Raw genomic sequence first — 19,217 nt, 5'->3', positions numbered from 1 at the left:
ATATAACTACTATAATACTGCCCCCCATGTAAAGAATATAACTACTATAATACTGCCCCCTATGTACAAGAATATAACTACTATAATACTGCCCCCCTATGTACAAGAATATAACTACTATAATACTGCCCCTTATGTACAAGAATATAACTACTATAATACTGCCCCCCATGTACAAGAATATAACTACTATAATACTACCTCCATGTACAAGAGGGGGCAGTATTATAGCAGTTCTATTCTTGTACATGGGGGCAGTATGTACAAAAATGCACCTTTTCCATGTAACCATATAACACATTTTTGCCCTGTTTCCTGAGGCGGTTATGTTGCATTGCTATGACAGCAGTGTCGTCTTCAGTCTGCTCCATTTGCAGGATGATCTGTCATTCTCTACTGTGTTTCAGCTCTGCCCGTAGTGTTCACACAAGAACTGCCCAGCATCGATCCAGTGGAGGGGCGGATGGCGGTGTTACAGTGTGAGGTGTCCAGCGAGGGAGCCCCCGTGGAGTGGAGAAAGGGGGCTCTAGTCTTGCAGTCTGGTAATAAGTATGAGATGAAGCAGGATGGCCGTATAGTAGAATTAGTGATACACAACGTGGCCCTGGAGGACTGCGGCCAATATACCTGCAGCACGGCGACCGCCCAGACCACGGCGTCTGTGTTTGTTCAAGGTAACAAGCTGCATCAGTATTGGGGGAGTTGATGATAGATCCAGACTGTCTTATGATTGGGAACCTTCTATAGCTGTTGAGGTTAGGTTGGAGGTAGATGAAGACCTTACCTGCCCTTGTGGTTGGCGGCCATTATATAGTGACTTTATAGCCAATGAATGATGTCACGTGATTAACGTGTTGTTTCAGGCGCATGTCACCATCACAGACAACTGGAATGATGGGGGGAAGGTTGTTACTGTGTTCTGTATATATGTGGTGTTAATATCTGCTTTAGGGCTTAAACAGAGGAACGTGAAAATCACGGCCGCAAAACACGAATTGCTGTGACACTGACATCGCAGCAGCAGCACCCCCTAGTGTTCTTATAAGTAACAGCATGCGCCAAGACTTCCCACTGGCACCTGTTATAGCCGTATGTGAGATTCTGTTAGTCCTTTTTTTATGCAGCTATCATCAGGGTGATACTTTGTATCTAAGCTCCTGTATCCACATCCAGTAAACCCTGGTCCTTTGTTGTGTCCCACCTTGTGTAGGCCGGCTTCACACGAGTGTAAGCGTTTTTGCGCGCATTTTTATGCTGCATTTCTGCGGAATAAAAGTTGCATATTTGCATGCTCATCTGCATTTTTACTGTACTTTTCATGCATGGTGCGCAATTGCACATGCAAAAATCACGCACCGATCCTCCGAGCCATTGAAATGGCCAAATTCTTTAACGAGTGCCAGATGTGTTCTTTTCCTGCACAAACGCATAGAAAAATAGAGCGTGCAGCGTTTTTTTAGCACAACGCAATTGTGAACTCAAAATACGCGCTTCTGAATGAACCTATTGAAGGCAGTGGGTTCCATTTTCTTCGTGTTGCCCATGCAAAAATTTCATGTGCAAATATGCGCACAAATACGCACGTGTGAGTCCGGCCTTATACCTGGTTCAGACTACAATTACCAGCATGTAGCTGTCCCACATGTTAATGGCATTTAGAAACAAGGGGTAGGAGGGGGTGCTCACGCTGGAATCTGATTGGTTGTTTCCGGTAGATCTTGGCAGTGGATTTATAAGTGAGCCCTGTGGGATACGTACAGGATTGGGTGGAGGTGCGATCATCTGCAGTGGGAGACAGCCGGATGGTTTCTTATGGGTTATTGTCTATTTGTAGCTTATATGAGTTGTCAGTATGTAAGGTGCAGGTAGACTGGAGACAATATGGATGCACTGTGGGGGTTACCTCTTTTTATTACTGGAGATGTAAAGAAAATGTGTCCAACAGTGACAGCTCAGAATATAGTCCACAGAGCTTGCACTTAATGACAGACTCTCTTAATAATGGCTGGAAGTGAACTGTGGTGGAACGGCTCCCAGCAGTCTGTGTAACACTGTACAGTAATGTTATAGGATCAGACTGACTTCACCCTCCTGTAGAACATCAGGCTAATAGTACACCAGATGCCCCTCCATGGCTGCTTCCAGAGCTTGCAGATAGATTCCCCTGCCACTCCATGTGGTCCCAGCCACATACTGAAACACTTCTCTTCTCACAGCTCCTTTAACCCTTTCCAATCCAATTTGTATTCTGGTTTTCCTAGGGGGCTTACCCTTTTTCTGCCAGTATACAACTGCGCTATCTGCTGGCTAAAGCCAGTACTGCATGAGGTGACACGTTGGATAGGCTCCGACAGCAGAGAGGCTGGCAATATACAGTAAGAGAACCCCGATGGACGTCTTCCAACATCAGAGCTGTACAGCCTTAAATCATAATGTCTTCAGAGGTCAGACAGTGGATTGGAAAGGGTTAAAAGTCTTTGGCTAGAAGTAACATTGCAGGCACAATACACACAACACATACACACCAGGGGAAGAAAAGATACATGAGTGGCATTGTATAAGGCCTCATGTTCACGGGCGGATCGGATTTCGCATGCGGGAGACCGCAGCGGAATCCGACCCTGCCCGCGGCTGAGGACTTCGGGTCTTCTGCTTACCCATCTGGGTCTTCACTTAATTCACTGCGGCTGTGTGCAGAAGCGCCGGTCGGCGCGCTGCCGCACAAGTGCAGTGGAATTTTTTTTTCATTTCAAACTCCTGCTTTCCTGTAGAATCTATGGCCCGTCTGCAATTGAATTGCAGACAGGCCACAGATCGGACGGCTTCCATTGACTTCAATGGAAGCCGTCCATGCGGGATTCGTAATTAAATGAAGCATGCTGCAATTTGTGTTCCGGACCAAAAAGTCCGCAAATCAAATCCATGTGCTTTATTTCATTTGATTTTTGGGTGCCCCGCATGGATTCTGAAAATCAAACCCGCCCCTGGAAATTGGGCCTAAAGGAGGGTCTTAAAATAGATAACCTACAGGCACCTGGAAGATGTACTGCACCGTCTAACTGCATACCCTTTTGCTCCTCTTTCCCCATCCTTGGAACAGCACTAAATAGATGGAGGTCTTCTAATGGTTCTCTCTTTGAGCTGATGTTGATGAGATTTGGACACACTTCAGGCTTAGTTCCTCTTCATATCTGTCATCTGGATGGACCTGACTACTTCCTCATATAACCTGTACAGTGAAAATAACTTCAGAGGAGACTTAGCAGAGATCACCATCTACATCTCAACTGCCTGCAGTAGTCCAGCATATATGTAGAGGAGGATGCACAGTTCACATCAGTGTTCACACATATCCAAAACTATTTAGGGCACGGTGTACATATTGATGTGGATGGGGATTTAGCCTTTTGAGTTCTCTCCAGATAATGTCCAGTTTGTGATCAGCTCTTTTGCAATCATCATAGGATTGTGGATGGCTTCACTCTATAGGATGGACTGGTTCTACCAGATAATCTGGTTTTATCGGACAGTCTGGTTCCATTGGATAGTCTGCTTTTACCAGATAGATGGTCTGGTTCCATTTGACATTCTGTTTCTAAAACAGATGATCTGATTTCATGGTCTGGTTCTACCGGTTTGTCTGGTTCTATCAGATGGTCTGATTATATTGGACAGTTTGTCAATCAGTTGATCTGGTTTCATCAGATTGTCTGGTTCTGTTAGATAATCTGGTTCTATTGGATGGTCTAATTCTATTGGACTGTCTGGTTTTATCAGGTTATCTGGTTCCAGTGGATGGTCGGGTTCTGTTTGTGATCAGTTTGATCTATCAGGAACAGTTTGGTTCTCTGGGACAGCCTGCTCTAATGTGGTTGGGCAGGTTCTGGATCTGGTAGGACTGGGCTGCTCTACTGTGGTTAGGAAAGTTCTGGGTTTGGTAGGACTGGGCTGCTCTACTGTGCTTGGGCAGGTTCTGTATCTGGTAGGACTCGGCTGGTCTACTGTGGTTGGGCAGGTTCTGGATCTGGTAGGACTGGACTGATCTACTGTGAATGGGAAGGTTCTTGATTTGGTAGGACTGGGCTGCTCTACTGTGGTTGGGAAGGTTCTGGATCTAGTAGGACTGGGCTGGTTTACTGTGGTTGGGCAGGTTCTGGATCTGGTAGGACTGGTCTGGTTTACTGTGGTTGGGCAGGTTCTTGATCTAGTAGGACTGGGTTGCTCCTGACTCCCCATCTTTTCCTTTTTCCATTTTGGTAATTCTTCCTGCTTACAACACTTGGTTAATTTGATGACATTGTCTCATTTTTCTCTTTAATTTTGGTACTGTCACAGCGAGTAACGTAGAGATAGTGTCCGGTTTAAAGAACACGGATGTCTTTGCGGGGGAGACGGCCACTTTCTCCTGCGAGCTGTCCAGCCCGGATTTGCGGAACGTGCAGTGGTGGCTGGACGGTTCTCCCCTGCAGAACAGCCCCGTGAACGAGATCTCAGTGCACAAAGGCACAGTCCACACCTTAACCCTAAAAAACCTGGGGACCAATGACTCTGGCGTAGTCACCTTCAAAGCCGGCTCCCTCACATCTACTGCTAAACTCTTAATTAAAGGTATTTAAAAGGACTAACATGACTAAGATTGGCTCATTCACCTCTAGTGTTCCCCCTTGCTGGACTACAGCAATTACTGAGGCTTTGGGGGTAATAGACCTTCAAGTCAGGTAGAAATTGACAGCAGTACATAGTGTGCCGTGTGGGACACTGCACATTATATATCCTAGTCTCGTGCGAGACTCAAACAATAGTAAGATAAGCAGCATTTGTTTTCAAAGTCGGACCATCAGTTCAAATGAAAAATAACTGGTGTGAATGAACCCATTCAAATGAATGGGTTCCCGTGCAAGGTCTGCCCATTTTGGATATGGACAGAACTTGTGCGGGAATATTGGTCATGTAAATATGGCCCAACACATACCATTAACATATACAAAGGATGATCAGTGTTAATATACCCTATGGGGAGCACTCACTTGTTGCTCTCAAGATCATCCCTCACCTTTTGCTCGGTGCATTGCTATCCATCAGTAATGGTGAGTCCTGGACCTCATAAGGGTGATTCCTTACATATATTCTAGAAGGCATAAAACACTATTGTTAGGTGGCAGAGAGACTCTGAACTTACAGGGTCCTGTACAACTGCACCTATGGCATCTGAGAAGGAGTCTTAAGCCCCACTTACACACATAGATGATCACTCAAAATTAGTCAAAATCATTTTGCATTAGCTACTAATGGGCTAATCAGCCCATTAGTAGCTAACTAGCTTCATTTGCATGTAATTAGAGAACAGCGGATGGTCTGTTCTCTAAATACATCACTATTGTTCTCCAGCGGGACAACAGCTGAAAGAATGTTATCAGCGCTGCCCATGGAGAATTCTCTTATTAGGGATGACAGATTTTAAGCTAAGCTGGACAAAAAGTGCTCGGCAAGTGCGTGATGGGTACACCTTTACAAGCAACGATTATCACTCAAAAGATGGCTTTTGAGCGAATTTTGAGCAATAATCATTGTGTATAAAGGGGCCTTTAGGATCTAAGACAGTGTTTCTCAACTCCAGTCCTCAGGACCCCCCAACAGGTCATGTTTTCAGGATCTCCTATAGTAAGAACACCTGTGGCAATGTCTGAGGCACTGACAATAATTACATCACCTGTGCAACACTGAGGAAATCCTGAAAACATGACCTGTTGGGGGGTCCTGAGGACTGGAGTTGAGAAACACTGATCTAAGAGGTCCTTACAGTGGTTACCTGAGAAGATCTTTCCCATAAATATCCCTCAGATCATATGTAATTATCATCTAATAATGGTTAGTTGTCAATTTCTATGTCTGGTGGGTGATCTCTACTGGAGTATCATGAAAGATGTCTCCTTCCGCTTATTGAAGACGTCTTCATAATGTAGATTAATCTAGCGAAGGTGAACACTGGAATCTAACAGAGTGGAACATCTGCCACTAATCTGCCATCTATTGTTTTCACCCTATGAAGTCCCATAAAGGGGATCCGTCACCGGATGTGGATGTTTGCCTGATCCACACCAGCCAGCTGCCTCTCAAAGTGTTAGCGCTAAATATTTACATGAGTGGCTGTATGGTGTGTAGAGCGGATGTCCATACACGGTGATGTTCATCTCCGCCAAGACAGAGGAAATCTTCATATTGTTGTATAGTAACATTACTGGTTGAAAAAAAATTATTTAAAAAAAATTATTTAAAAAAATCAACAAATTAAATTGTAACTGTATTTTTTATTGTTTTTTTTTTCTAAATTGTTTTCTGATGCCTTTTTGCGGCATTCCTCTCACATAGACTGTAGGGGTCATTGAGGCAGGTGCATCGCATTGTGCTGTAAACTCCCTGACCAGTTGGCACATTGTATACCGTTCAATGCTGTCTCATAAAGTTTCCTTCTATTGTGTTTCAGCCGATTATCTGATTGTGAAATGTAATACCGTAGTATTACACGTAAATATACCACGTGTTCGTGCACACACAAAAATACATACAAAATCACATTCATTTTGTGCGTATATGTGCACAGCTTTTACGTATATCGTGCCCATTTACGCATGCCCATTAATTTCAATGAGCTCTTGCGAAAGCTCTAAGAACAATGTAGCTGTTTGCATATACAAATCCAGCTCCGCCTGCAATAACTCTTAAGTAGCTAATTAGCTACTTAGAGTTATGCAAAGATGATCGGTCAAAACTGTCACTCAAACTGTCATTTGAGCGATTTTTGAGCAATTATCTTTCAGTGTAAATGGGCCTTTAGGCTGTTGTATCCTGGATGTAATCAAATCATCTGAATATCTTGTCATCCTCACTAGAGATGAGCGAGCGTACTCGGTTCCGGTGTTTTTGCACTCGAGCACCGCTTTTTCCAAGTAACTGACTACTCGGACGAAAAGATTCGGGGGGGCGCTGGGGGTGAGCGGGGGGTTGCAGAGGGGAGTGGGGGGGGAGAGCTCCCCCCTGTTCCCCACTGCTACCCCCCGCTCCACCACGCAACCCCCCGGCGCCGCCCGAATCTTTTCGTCCGAGTAGTCAGTTACTCGGAAAAAGCAGTGCTCGAGTGCAAAAATACCCAAACCGAGTACGCTCGCTCATCTCTAATCCTCACATAACTTAAGCCCCTTTTACACGGCACAATTATTGTGCAAATCACTTGTTAGATTGAGCAGGTGGCACAATAATTCTGTCGTGTGAACTCATCTGGTCAATGATAAAGTGCTAATTGGATTTTTCATATAGACCCACAAATCATCATTGGTCCACCGCTGCATTTTCCTGTGTAAACAGGCCATCGTTCATATATGAATGACGGCCTGTTTACTGTGAATGGAGGCCGGTGAGCTGGGACGATCCCCGATCCACTCTGCCTCCAGTCACTGAGCGATGAGTGATCAGCATTGGGATGTCCCATGAATAAGGGGGTTTATGGGCTGCCGTGTAAAAGTGCACAATATGGCACAATCAAGGCCGTTATTGAGATAGAGGGCTTAAATCTAATTTTTTTCATAGACTTTCATTCAAAAATATAAACCTATATTCCCAGAAGACATGGATGACTGAAAAGACTGTCTAGTTACGTTGGGTCACTGAAGCCAACAACAGTCCTTGTTTGAGTTCCTCTCCCGCTTTCCATATGACTCATGTTCCTCCAAAATGTCTTGCCTTGTGTTTGGGTCTTCCAATTCCACAAAGTCTTGTCTATGATCCTTGTGATTGTCTCCATCTTGCTATTAGTTGTCCTCTTTCCCTTCATCTCTTCCTTTGTGTCCGTCTTCTCCTTTGATCTGGGTCTCCTTATGTCCACAGTAAGATGAAGCTTCAGTCCAGTCACTCCGATCTAATCAGCGCTCCCTGGGCAGAGCACAGCATTTGGTCCTTCTTATCAGCTGTTCTGCCGAATGATGGACTTCATGCCGAACTGAGATCCATCGTTCAGCAGAAAAGTGAAAGATGGGCACATTCACACGCAACAATTATCACTCAAAAGATGGCTGTAGAGTGAATTTTGAGCGATAATCGTTGTGTCTAAATGGGCCTTTAGGCTCAACATTACATTCCCTTGTCTGGATTGAATCGTATTCACATTTTTGGGAGGTTATTTTTGGCTTTCCGAGCCTAGAGTGAAAATATACTCAACTAGAACTAAAGGAACTGAATATGTGGGGAGATGCGGAGCTGCACTTGCCTTTACCAAATGTCCTGGTCTATGGGGAGGAATCACTTCTTTTCTCGCACACTGTTTCCTTCAGGTCACTTTAACATCCTCATTTTCTTGGTGCTTCGGATTGCGATGCGGTCACTCAGTGTTTGATAAGTGAACGTCCCCTAAACTTGGAACTTTTATATCTGATTGTAAAATCACTGGTAACACTGACCCTGACCCCATCGAGTGTTCTCACAGCGTGTGCCGTGTAAGAACTTGCACTGGTGGCCACTTGACGAGTCTACCGGATGATAATGCAGTTGTCTCAGACGTCCTCACTGCACAGCTCCAAACCTCAATTACAGATGGAATCTCCAGTAACGATCCTCATGCTCTACACTCCAATCGCATCCAAAGCTGCATTCACCATTTTTCTGGTTGTCTTGGAAACAGACAGCAGTTTTGCTTCTGCTGCTCTATTAGTCGTGAGCTAACAGCTTTGCTTTAACAGTATAACTGGCCTCCGAGCTCTCACAATGCACTGCTCTCTGGTAACCGGAAACCAGCAGGATTGTAAATTCAGCTTTGGATGTGATTGGAGATGACTAAAATCTGATTGTATAGGTGCCTTAAAGGCTATGAAGTAGATTCATCCATAGCTTCCCATTGGCATACTCTGCGGTGATACTTCAGGTTGCCTTTCTGTACACATACATAGTGACATGAAGTTCTAAGCCTGCTGTATAGGAGATTGGCTCTCCAGGCTGCACAGACTTGTCGTAGTTCTGTCCTGCCCAGGTAGAATGAGAAGATTGCACAAATAACCATTCTACCTTAAGGTATAAAAACAGACAAAGAGAAAAGGGTGCAAGAAAATCAAGAAGGGTTGTAAATTACATGCATTCATGTACCTAAAGGGTAGGAAGGATGTTGGGCAGACTGAGGGTAAATACGAGGTTCCAGCACTGAGGAGTGTCCACTATTTTCAGATCAGCATAGCACAAGTATCCACTGGGAAGTATGAGGACTCCAAATAGTAATGTAATGTGTTTAGTTAAAGTTGCAAGAGGACGTATACAATCCAATCCATCCAACCGTTAACAATTTTGTCTTCTCTTACATTTTAAATTGCTTCCTTGGTCCTTCCATCCGGTATACTCAGGTATTCCACCATTTATGTGGCCTTTACCAAACTTTAAGCTACCACATGGCTACAATTACTAACCAAAGCTTTGCTTACTCTTCACCATGCTGTCACCATGGCTTTGAAAACAATGATGTCTTTTCATCAAGGCCCTTTAATGCATGTCCCCTCTGACATGTTGGTTGACAGATCCAACCATTGAGGTGGTCAGTCCAATGAACGACCTCACCATTGATGAAGATGACACAGCAGAGTTCATCTGCCAGTACTCTAGGCCAGTGCAGGCTACGTGGAAGAAAAACGATGTAGACGTTTGTGCCGATGGGAAGAAGGTCATTGTCGAGCAAGACTGGAATGTGGCCAAGTTGACCATTAAGTCTGTGGTTCCCGAGGACAGTGGCATCTATGTGTGTGAAGCTGGAGGCACTAGGGTTGTCGCCATGCTTGACGTTGAAGGTGAGGTCTTCCATCATTTACGGAAGACTAGCGCCAGTATCACTGTATACTAAATCTTCACCGGCCTCAGCACTTATCTTCATGCCTCTTTGCCTTGAGCTCAAACTTGGAAATACATAATATGTGAACCTCTTCTCTAATATTGATGTGCAGCTCCAGCGGTGGTACCTTAGCTTCGGTATTAGAGAATTGCAGTACTTGGTTAAAAGTAAGTAGTTTGGTACCATGTTAGCCAGCAGAGCGAGATGTGTTTGTATGAGAACCAAAGTAATCTTTTAGATATGATACATGTTACTGGCTAGCAAAAAGAAACAATGTTACAGAAAGCTTTCAAAACTACTCAGGATTCTTCAACAGCATCAAAGCTGAAAACAAGCAAAAAACGAGAAATTACAAAGTAAATTCCTGAAAAATTAATATAAATTAATGGCTGACACAGCTTCCGATGCCGCGGATTATGTCTGTGCCTCTCTTGTGGATCCTGCAGCCCTCAGAGTAATATTCATGCCCCTGGTGAATGGGCCGATTATTAGTGCGCTATGCCTTTAATGAAGAAAGCTTTGTCTTTTTGTTCTTTCTTCAAATTATTTGCTAAAATGATCATTTATCAAAGTATTAATTTCTAATAATCTTTGTTTGGTTGTGTCATTGGTTATAATTATGGTACTGGGTAGTGATGTCATCCCTATAGTTTATACAGATGGGTGACCTCATGATGACGTTTTTCATAAACTGGGGTATAGATATATAGAGCAAAGTGGTAGTAGCCACACCTGAGCCCTGGAGTAGTATAAATGACACATGCTTGATGAGGGATACATTTTACACTGGGAGCTCCGGAGCTTTACGTTATATCTCTGATTACATTCATGGTATTATTGTCTGGTGGAATCATCTGTGCCTTAGTAGAAACCAAATAAGGGAGATGGAATAATACCTCCTCAGTGCCACTTATTGGAAGGCAGCATTCCTTTAAGTCCAAGTCAGACTCTTTATACAAGCCTTGTAACAATAGCCGAGTCATTCCCAGTCATTGTTACAAGGCTTGTATAGTCTGACTTTGACTTGAAGGAATGCTGCCTTCCAGTAGGTGGCACTGTGGAGGTATTATTTCATCTCCTTATTTGCATACTACCCAGAGGAGCATAAATGGCCTTATGAGTCTCCTCACTCACCGTCTAGGTGCTCTCCCTAAGGAGAAAAGATAGCGTTAATAGAAACCTAAACACGGCACTGCTGTAATGTTGACATGTATGACTGAACGCCGGAGCTTGCCCTCTATCAGTAATGTCCCTATATTGTGCAGTGTATTACACTGTGGTACAGTTAGTCGCCCACTATCAGTTATGTCCTTATAATGTACAGTACATTACACTCTAGTGCAGTATTATGTGCTGTATTATGCTCAATTGCAGTTATAAGGATATTACGTACCGGAGATGACTTACTGCAATTGAGCATTATACACTGGACATTCTAAGGATATTACTGACCAAGGGCAACTAACTGTACTAAGTCATAATACACTGTAGATTATAAGGACATTACGACTGAAGGCAACACAGAAGTGTAATACATTGTACATTATTACACTATTATTGACAGAGAGCGATTAAGCACCGGAGTGTATTATATTGTACATTATAAGCATAGTCGTCCTCAGTCCATCATATGCTTATAACGTGCAATATATTACACTTTGGTTCTTTACAGTTAATCGCTCTCTGACAATAATGGTGTAATAATATACAACGTATTATACTTTTGTGCAGTTCGTTGCCCTTCATCGGTAATGTCCATATAATATACAGCGTATTAGTATGCTCTATTTAAACATGGATTCCATGCGGACAGCCTCAATAGATGTTGTCTATGGATGCGAGCAATAACATTGCGTATGAGCGTCGGAAACGCTTGAAACTTGATAGGAATGTACATAGAAAAGCCGGAATGTCGGCTGGAGGGGAGAGAGAAATCTTTCTTCTGCATGGACATGTGCATACGTGTACGTCCACGCAGAAAATTATCGCATCCGCGACCATTCACAATTACCTTCTGCGATGGATCGCAGGTCCTCCACATGTGGGATCCAACCCGTTAGCGTGAGCCGGGCCTTATACTCCAGAGTAATTAATCACCCTCAGTCAGTAAAGTCCTTGCACAATGTATTACGATCTGGGGTAGTTGGTTGTCTTCATCAGTAGTGTCCTTATAATGTACACTGTATTACGCTCCGGTGCCGATATTTGCCCCCAGTCGGTATGTACCATGTTTTATGCTCAGGTATCGCGTTTTGTGTTGTAATCATTTCTTTCTATTTTCCTTCCAGAGAAGAATAAGATTTTGCAGGGTCTGGAGAACGTGGATGCGCTGGAGGGTGGGGAGGCGCTATTTGAGTGTTACCTGTCTAAGCCTGAATGCTCCGACTACAACTGGCTGGTGGACGATGAGCCAGCCAAGACCTCGGATAATGTGGAGATGGTTTACTTTGAGAATGGCCGCAGGCATCTGCTGCTGCTGAAGAACCTGACGGCGGAGGACAACTGCCGAGTGACTTTCATGGCCGCTGACGTCGTATCTTCAGCTTTTCTGAATGTGCGGGGTAAGACCACACATGTCATTTAATCAGATGCGTCCATGACCCTTCATCTACAATAAGCTCTATCCCTCCACCCGTGCGCCCCAAAGTTCAGGTCTAGGGGTGCAGTAAACAGATAATATCTACGTATGATAACATTTTACAGAATAAAGCTCTATATAACGTTGAATAACTATAAATCTGATCCAGAGTTACTTTCATGTCTCTTAAACTCCACTCACCTTCAGAGCTGCATTCACAACTCTGTCATTACTTCAGGTTTTATACTCGAGTCCCATCTGAAGTGGAAGTAGGCAGGATTTTCTTGTGCTGGGGCTTATTCATACTCCACAAATCATGTCAACTAATTGGCTCATTGTAACAGTCAGTAAAAGGGACATTCTGCCTTGAAAAGACTCTTTTGTTACAGGGGTCCTCGGAGAAAAAGGTAATCTGTGTAGGAACGCAGCAGCAAGAGTTCAGTACCCCTGCAGCACCCCCACAGGAGAAATGAAGCATTGCTAGGTTCTTATTAGAATCAATCATGTCGGGTCCTCCATAATGAGAAACGCTTTTTGTGGTTGCTTTTCGCTTCGGAGAGTAAATGGGGGGTTGGGTAGCCTATACAGGGTCCCCCTCTCCTCTATTAACAGAGAATTCATTAACAGAGTTACTAAAATAGATTTTTGTAATTAGTAGAATTGTGAATGCTGGTCTGGAGCATCATACATGATGTAAAAGCAAAATGGTAGCTGCAGCTCTGGATGTGACTCAAATATAGAACATAATTAACAATTAACTAAATTAATGTGAATGCAGCTTCGGATGTAATTTGTGTTTAAGCCATGATGTAAGAGCAGAATTGTGGCTGCAGCTCTGTGACTGGAGTGTGAGACATAATGTAACTCGGGGTTGGTGATGTTACAGTTATTGCACCTCAAATCTAGTTTCAACTTTTTAAATATAAATATGTTGTGAGAATGGACAGTTCTTTCCCACCTCCTACCCCCAATCCCACCAGATTCCTGCCCTCTATATAAACAATGGAGACTAGTGCTTGGAAGACAAAATATTGGGGGAAGATAAGGGTTGGTGTGCAACTATTGGACAAGGTGAGAGTTGGTGTGGGGTAATAGGGGTTTATGAGAGTTGATAGAGGACCATAGTAAATGATGGGAGATGGGGATTGATGGGAGATGGTGAAGAATAATAATAGGGAATAACGTCCCTCAGACCTGATATATGGATTGTGACCCTCAGACCTGATGTGTAGATGCCGCTCCTCAGATCTGATGTGTGAATCATACACATCAGTCCTGAGCTGTCAATGCCACCCCTCAGACCTATATTATGGTCCACACTCCTCAGACCTGACATGTGGACCACACCCCTTAGACCTGACATGTGGACCACACCCCTTAGACCTGACATGTGGACCACACCCCTTAGACTTGACATGTGGACCACACCCCTCAGACCAGACATGTGGACCACACTCCTCATACCTATATTATAGACCACACCCTCATACCTATATTAGGGACCATACCCCTTAGACCTATATTATGGCCCACATCCCTTAGACCTATATTATGGACCACACCCCTCAGACCTGACATGTGGACCACACCCCTCAGACCTGACATGTGGCTCACACCCCTCAGACCTATATTATGGACCACACCCCTCATACTTATATTATGGACCACACTCCTCAGACCTATATTATTGACCACACCCCTTAGACCTATAATATGGACCACACCCCTCAGACCTATGTTATGGCCCACACCTCTTAGACCTATATTATGGACCACACCCCTTAGACCTATATAATGGACCACACGCCTTAGACCTATATTATGGACCACACCCCTTAGACCAATATTATGGACCACACCCCTTAAACCAATATTATGGACCACACCCCTCGGGCCTATATTATGGACCACACCCCTCAGCCCTGATATGTGGATCATACCCCTTAAGCTTGATGTGTGGATACTGCCCCTCAGACCCTGCTATATATGTGTTTGACCTTAGGGTGGCGTCTGGACGTTGTGAAGCCTCCTGTTGACACCGAGGTGGTTGCTGGTGACCAGGCAGCATTTACCTGTGTGCTCAGTGAAGAGGTGCCAGTTAATGAGGCTGCCTGGTATTTTAATGGCGCACCCTTAAAGCCCGATGTGAGCTGGTCCATGCATGTTGATGGGAATCAACACACACTTCTCCTGAAAGATGCTCAGACATATCACACCGGGGAGGTGGCCTTTGCCTCCAGAGATGTCGTTGTTTCTGCCAAGCTGATCGTTTTCGGTGAGTTGCTCCAACAGAGGATAGTGATACAATATAATGTGAGGACCTATATTTTAATAAGGGCCTGTAAGAAATAGGGGCTCGTGAGAAGAGAGGGCCCGAAGAAAATCGAGTTGCCCAAATGAAGCAGGAAACCCAAGATAAACAGGGGGTCCATGAGAAGTGAGAGGCTCTGCTGGGGTTTACCATATCCTACTTTCCTATGGACAGTGATTCTTATGAACTATTCTGTGAAATCCTGGGATTCCTTAGAGCCTGGTTGGGGGTTCCCAAAAAGGCAGTCGTAAGGGTAGGCACCTGTGCTATAGAGTGGGGTACTCATTGGGTCTCTTCATGAGATATTTAAAAAGAGCCCCTCCTCCATTATAGTGAGTAAGAGGATAGGGATCGTAGGGTCTTGTCACCCTTCTTCATTCTATAGTATATGGGAAGAGGTTGGGTGGTAGAGAAGCTCTGGGCTTCCCCGTCCCAGAATGGTGGGGTGTTATGGACTGATTCCGCGGCAGTCGGTGGCCCCATTTTGATCTTTGCTCTGTAAGTTTACTTTTCCCAAGACTGAACACTAAAGGTACCCAACCAGCGGGATGGTTGTGGTATCCATCTCTTCATGACATTTTGTTGATTCAGTGATTCTTGTACCTTTAGCCCTTCCTGACCCCCCAGAGGATCCTGAGATTGTAAGTAAGACGAGCAGTTCCTTGACCTTGTCTTGGTTCACACCCCTGAGTGATGGTGGGTCTCCGATTATTGGATACCATGTTGAGATGAAGGCCCCAGGTGGTGACTGGCAGCAGTGCAACAAGGAGATTATACAGAGTATGGAATATGTTGTCAAAAACCTGAAACCGGGAGAGCCCTACCGATTCCGCATCTCCTCCATTAACAAATTGGGCATAGGGGAACCGGTTCACTTGGCACAGACGGTGCAGCTAGGTGAGGACCTGTGGCTTCACAACCTAAGCTACAAACCGTGTGCGGACACTGCTGCCTGCATTGCATGTATGAGTGAAGGAAGCAATGGGCCTGCAAGCTATACAAGGGGGCACAAACATTGATAAACCAGTACCCTTCAGTGTCAGTTGGAAATTCTTTACGTATCTTGTACTCATTTTTAGTTACATTATGTCATATACTCTGGTCACATCTAAAGCTGCAGTCACAATCCTGCTGTGACATCATGTCTTATACTCCAGTTACATTCAAAGTTACAGTCACAATCCTGCTGTTACATCATATTTTGTACTCCAGTTACATCTAGACCTAAATTTACAGTGCGGATTGATACTTATAATCAATCCATCAGCCCTATACAGACATAACAGGTTATAAAAGGACTATATGAGATGAAAAGGAAGTATATACACTTCTGTTTATATATCTGGTGTTCACTTGAATGGGACTAAGTTTCAGAACTAGAAACAGCTATGAAGAGGAAGGGAGTGTTTCTAGGGGAAAAGGAAGAAAAGCCTTCCAAGCTTAAACAATTTCTATTGTGCCTGGGGTAAACACTACATCTCCTATAATGCTCTTCACAGAGACTGAACCAGCAGGGACTATAGGAGGCTGTAAGGCCCTGCCAGAGCATGCTCTCTACAGCTACTGAGCCAGCAAGGGACCGCAGTGAGATATGAGGGTGTGCCTAAATTGCTGTCTACACACTGAACCAGCAAGTGACCACAGTGAGATGTGAAATCCTGCTAGAGAATGCTCTCTACAGACACTGAACCTACAGCGACAACAGTCAGATGTGAGTTCCTGTTAGAGCATACTTCTTACAGACACTGAAACAGCAGGGGCTGACATAAGATGTGAAGTCCTGCCTGAGTATACTCTTCACAGTCACTGGATTAGCAAGGGTCTGCAGTGAGATGTGAAGTCCTGTCATAGCATGCCGCCTACAAAGACAAAACAAGCAGTGAAAGAAGTAACCTTTAAGGTCCTGCTACAGGATGCTGCCTACGGACACTGAATCAGCAGTGGCAGTAGTGAGGTCCTGTCAGAGCATTCTTTCTGCTAACATAGAAAACATGAGGTTCTGCGATGCTCTATACTGACGCTAAACCACTGGCAGAAGTACATTCTGACTATATAAAGTACTCTGAATTAGCAGCGTCAGCAGTAAGTTACGAGGTCCTGTCAGAGCATATAGACACTTTATAGACACTGAACAAGCAGGGGCTGCAGTAAGATGTGGGGGGCGGATAGAGCCTGCCTGCTACAGATACTGAAACAGCAGTGGAAGCAGTAGGATGTGAGGTCTTTCCAGATCATGCTCTCTACAGATACTGAACCAACAAGAGGCTGCACTGAGATGTTAGGTCCTGCCAAAGCATGCTCTCACCAACAAGCAAGGGTCTACAGTGAGATGTGAGAGTCTGCCAGAGCATGCTTTCTATAGTAACGGAATCAGCAAGGGGCTCAGTGAGATGTGAGGTCCTACCAGAGAATGCTCTTTACAGACACCGAATGTACTGTGGCAGCAGTAAGATGTGAGGTCCTCCTGCTAGAACATACTCTTTACAGACACTGAACCAGCAGGTACTAAAGTAAGATGGGAGGTCCTGCTATCACATTCCAGCTACAGATACTGAATCAGCAGTGGCAGCAGTAGGATGTTAGGTCTTTCCAGAACATGCTCTCTATACACACTGAACCAATTAGAGACTGCAGTGAGATGTGAGGTGTTGCCAGAGCATGCTACCTGTATACAATTTCACAAGAAAGGAGACAGTTGGTGTTTAAGAAGTGCAGCTCTTTAACGTGCTAGAACAGACATCACCTGTAGAACAAAGCTGTAGGGATTATAACTAGAGAGACTGCTGCAAAGGATATACATTGTCTCGCTGCTCTGCAAATCCGGGTACCCCCAACAGATGTCCAAAGATGCGTCACCTACATTACGGTACCAAACACACTGAAGATATGTAAGTGAGGTAGGCCCTCTGGAAAACGCCTGATGTGTGCATACGGGTAGTGACTTAAAAGCAAACCTGACAGTTGAACTTGAGCAGACACCAGAGGAACACCCATTCAGCTGCCAGTTGGAAAGCACTTGCATTACTTTGGACTGTGGTGACCACCATTGGTGGGTTGAAACATTCGGTGGTACTACCATGTGTTCTACAGCTGAAATGTGATTTATAAAAGACTGTTACCATACCCCAGTCATGTTAGAGTTAAGCATAGTCTTAGTTAGAGTCAGATTGTCTAACGTTTCTGAATAACCGCATATTACTTATCTATTAACAGAAGCTTCTACCGCCAACTTAACCTCAAAGTTTGTTAAAATAAATATATATATATCTTTTTGTAAGCCTGGAGTCTACTTCGTACCCTGATTCCTGTGTCACCTGTCCCTACCATGACATAAATGTTGCTGATATTCATCAGCTAGTGCTAGAACCCCCGCAAGGATCCTACCGATTGGTGCCATATTAGGCCACCTCAGCAAATTTGACGGGCCTAAGATCATGCTCATGGACCGAGTAGCTAGGCACAGAAGCATTATCTGCCCTTTACAACATAGCTCTGGAGCTGCAGATAGAATTGGCCCAGAATGCATTGGAAGGGCATGCATGAAAAACTGGCCTCCTGCAACCTGAATCTGAGTATCAGACTGTGGATGCCATTATAAAGTTACTTGAGGATGTTTATGGAGAAGTACTGAAAATTTGAAGTCATGATTCTTTGCTAGATTCTAAGAGTATACACCGCAGTACGCCAGCGTGCGTCACGACATCCTAGCCAGCATGCAAAAACAAGATGCACATGGAATTAACACCATGTACCCAATGGACCAATTCTTGAGAGATCACTTTATCCTACAGTAGTGGGGCATACCACAGGGGTGGTGTAGAGAGAACCCAATGCTCCAAACATCTAATTTCTGGGTGTCCAGTGCTGCGGGCTGAATTTGGGAAGGGAGTCATTTGCCTTTGGAAAACTAGTTTGCAAGCATAAACGATTCCTGAATCTATCTTCAATCAACATTTCCAGGCCTTAGTTAAGCCCAAAACTGAAACCGTAATTAAATTGACTGCCGCTCATCATCTGCCTGTTTCTGTAACAGGAGTTGCTTGGATGAGATTACAAATTTGTGGGCAGGTCATTGGCAAGAAAGGCAAAATCATCATCTGCGAACCATTCCGAGAAGATGCCCCTGTGATGCTGGGCATGAATATTCTACGTGAATTAGATCAGATAATGTTTTTACTAAGAAGAGACCAAGTTATTGACAGCAAACGACTCCCCATTGACCGACACAGAAGGACTTCTAGCAACTAATCTGAGCATGCGATTTGCAAAAGTGTATGCCCAGACACCGGGTGGTGGGGACTGTCAGCACCCCTGAAAGAACTATTCTCACCCTACCTCCTCGGCATAAGACTGCCCTGACCTTGCAGATTGGGATACATTGAAGATTAGAAGAGGTTGAAGTTATGGTAGAACCAATGGGGCTTTGGGAGTTGGGCAAAGATGCCCTGGCGCCCAAGATGTTAGCTGTG

General features: G+C 44.4%; 1 protein-coding gene across 10 annotated transcripts in view; it reads left to right on the top strand.

Annotated features, from left to right (window-relative positions):
• The window catches only part of OBSCN (obscurin, cytoskeletal calmodulin and titin-interacting RhoGEF), a 281,462-nt gene that overhangs the window by 132,163 nt on the left and 130,082 nt on the right, over positions 1-19,217 (top strand). For all 10 annotated transcript variants that reach the window (XM_066585186.1, XM_066585185.1, XM_066585191.1 and 7 more), the window contains 6 exons: positions 408-674; positions 4,336-4,608; positions 9,552-9,818; positions 12,148-12,420; positions 14,440-14,712; positions 15,358-15,645. In XM_066585186.1, the coding sequence (XP_066441283.1) occupies positions 408-674; positions 4,336-4,608; positions 9,552-9,818; positions 12,148-12,420; positions 14,440-14,712; positions 15,358-15,645 (1,641 nt within the window). The remainder of the gene's footprint in view (positions 1-407; positions 675-4,335; positions 4,609-9,551; positions 9,819-12,147; positions 12,421-14,439; positions 14,713-15,357; positions 15,646-19,217) is intronic.

Source organism: Eleutherodactylus coqui, chromosome 12, assembly GCF_035609145.1.
Source record: "Eleutherodactylus coqui strain aEleCoq1 chromosome 12, aEleCoq1.hap1, whole genome shotgun sequence".
In the NCBI taxonomy this organism is placed as follows: Eukaryota; Metazoa; Chordata; class Amphibia; order Anura; family Eleutherodactylidae; genus Eleutherodactylus; species Eleutherodactylus coqui.
Note: the sequence above shows the minus strand (reverse complement) of the source record. Positions and strands in the feature narration are given on the sequence as shown.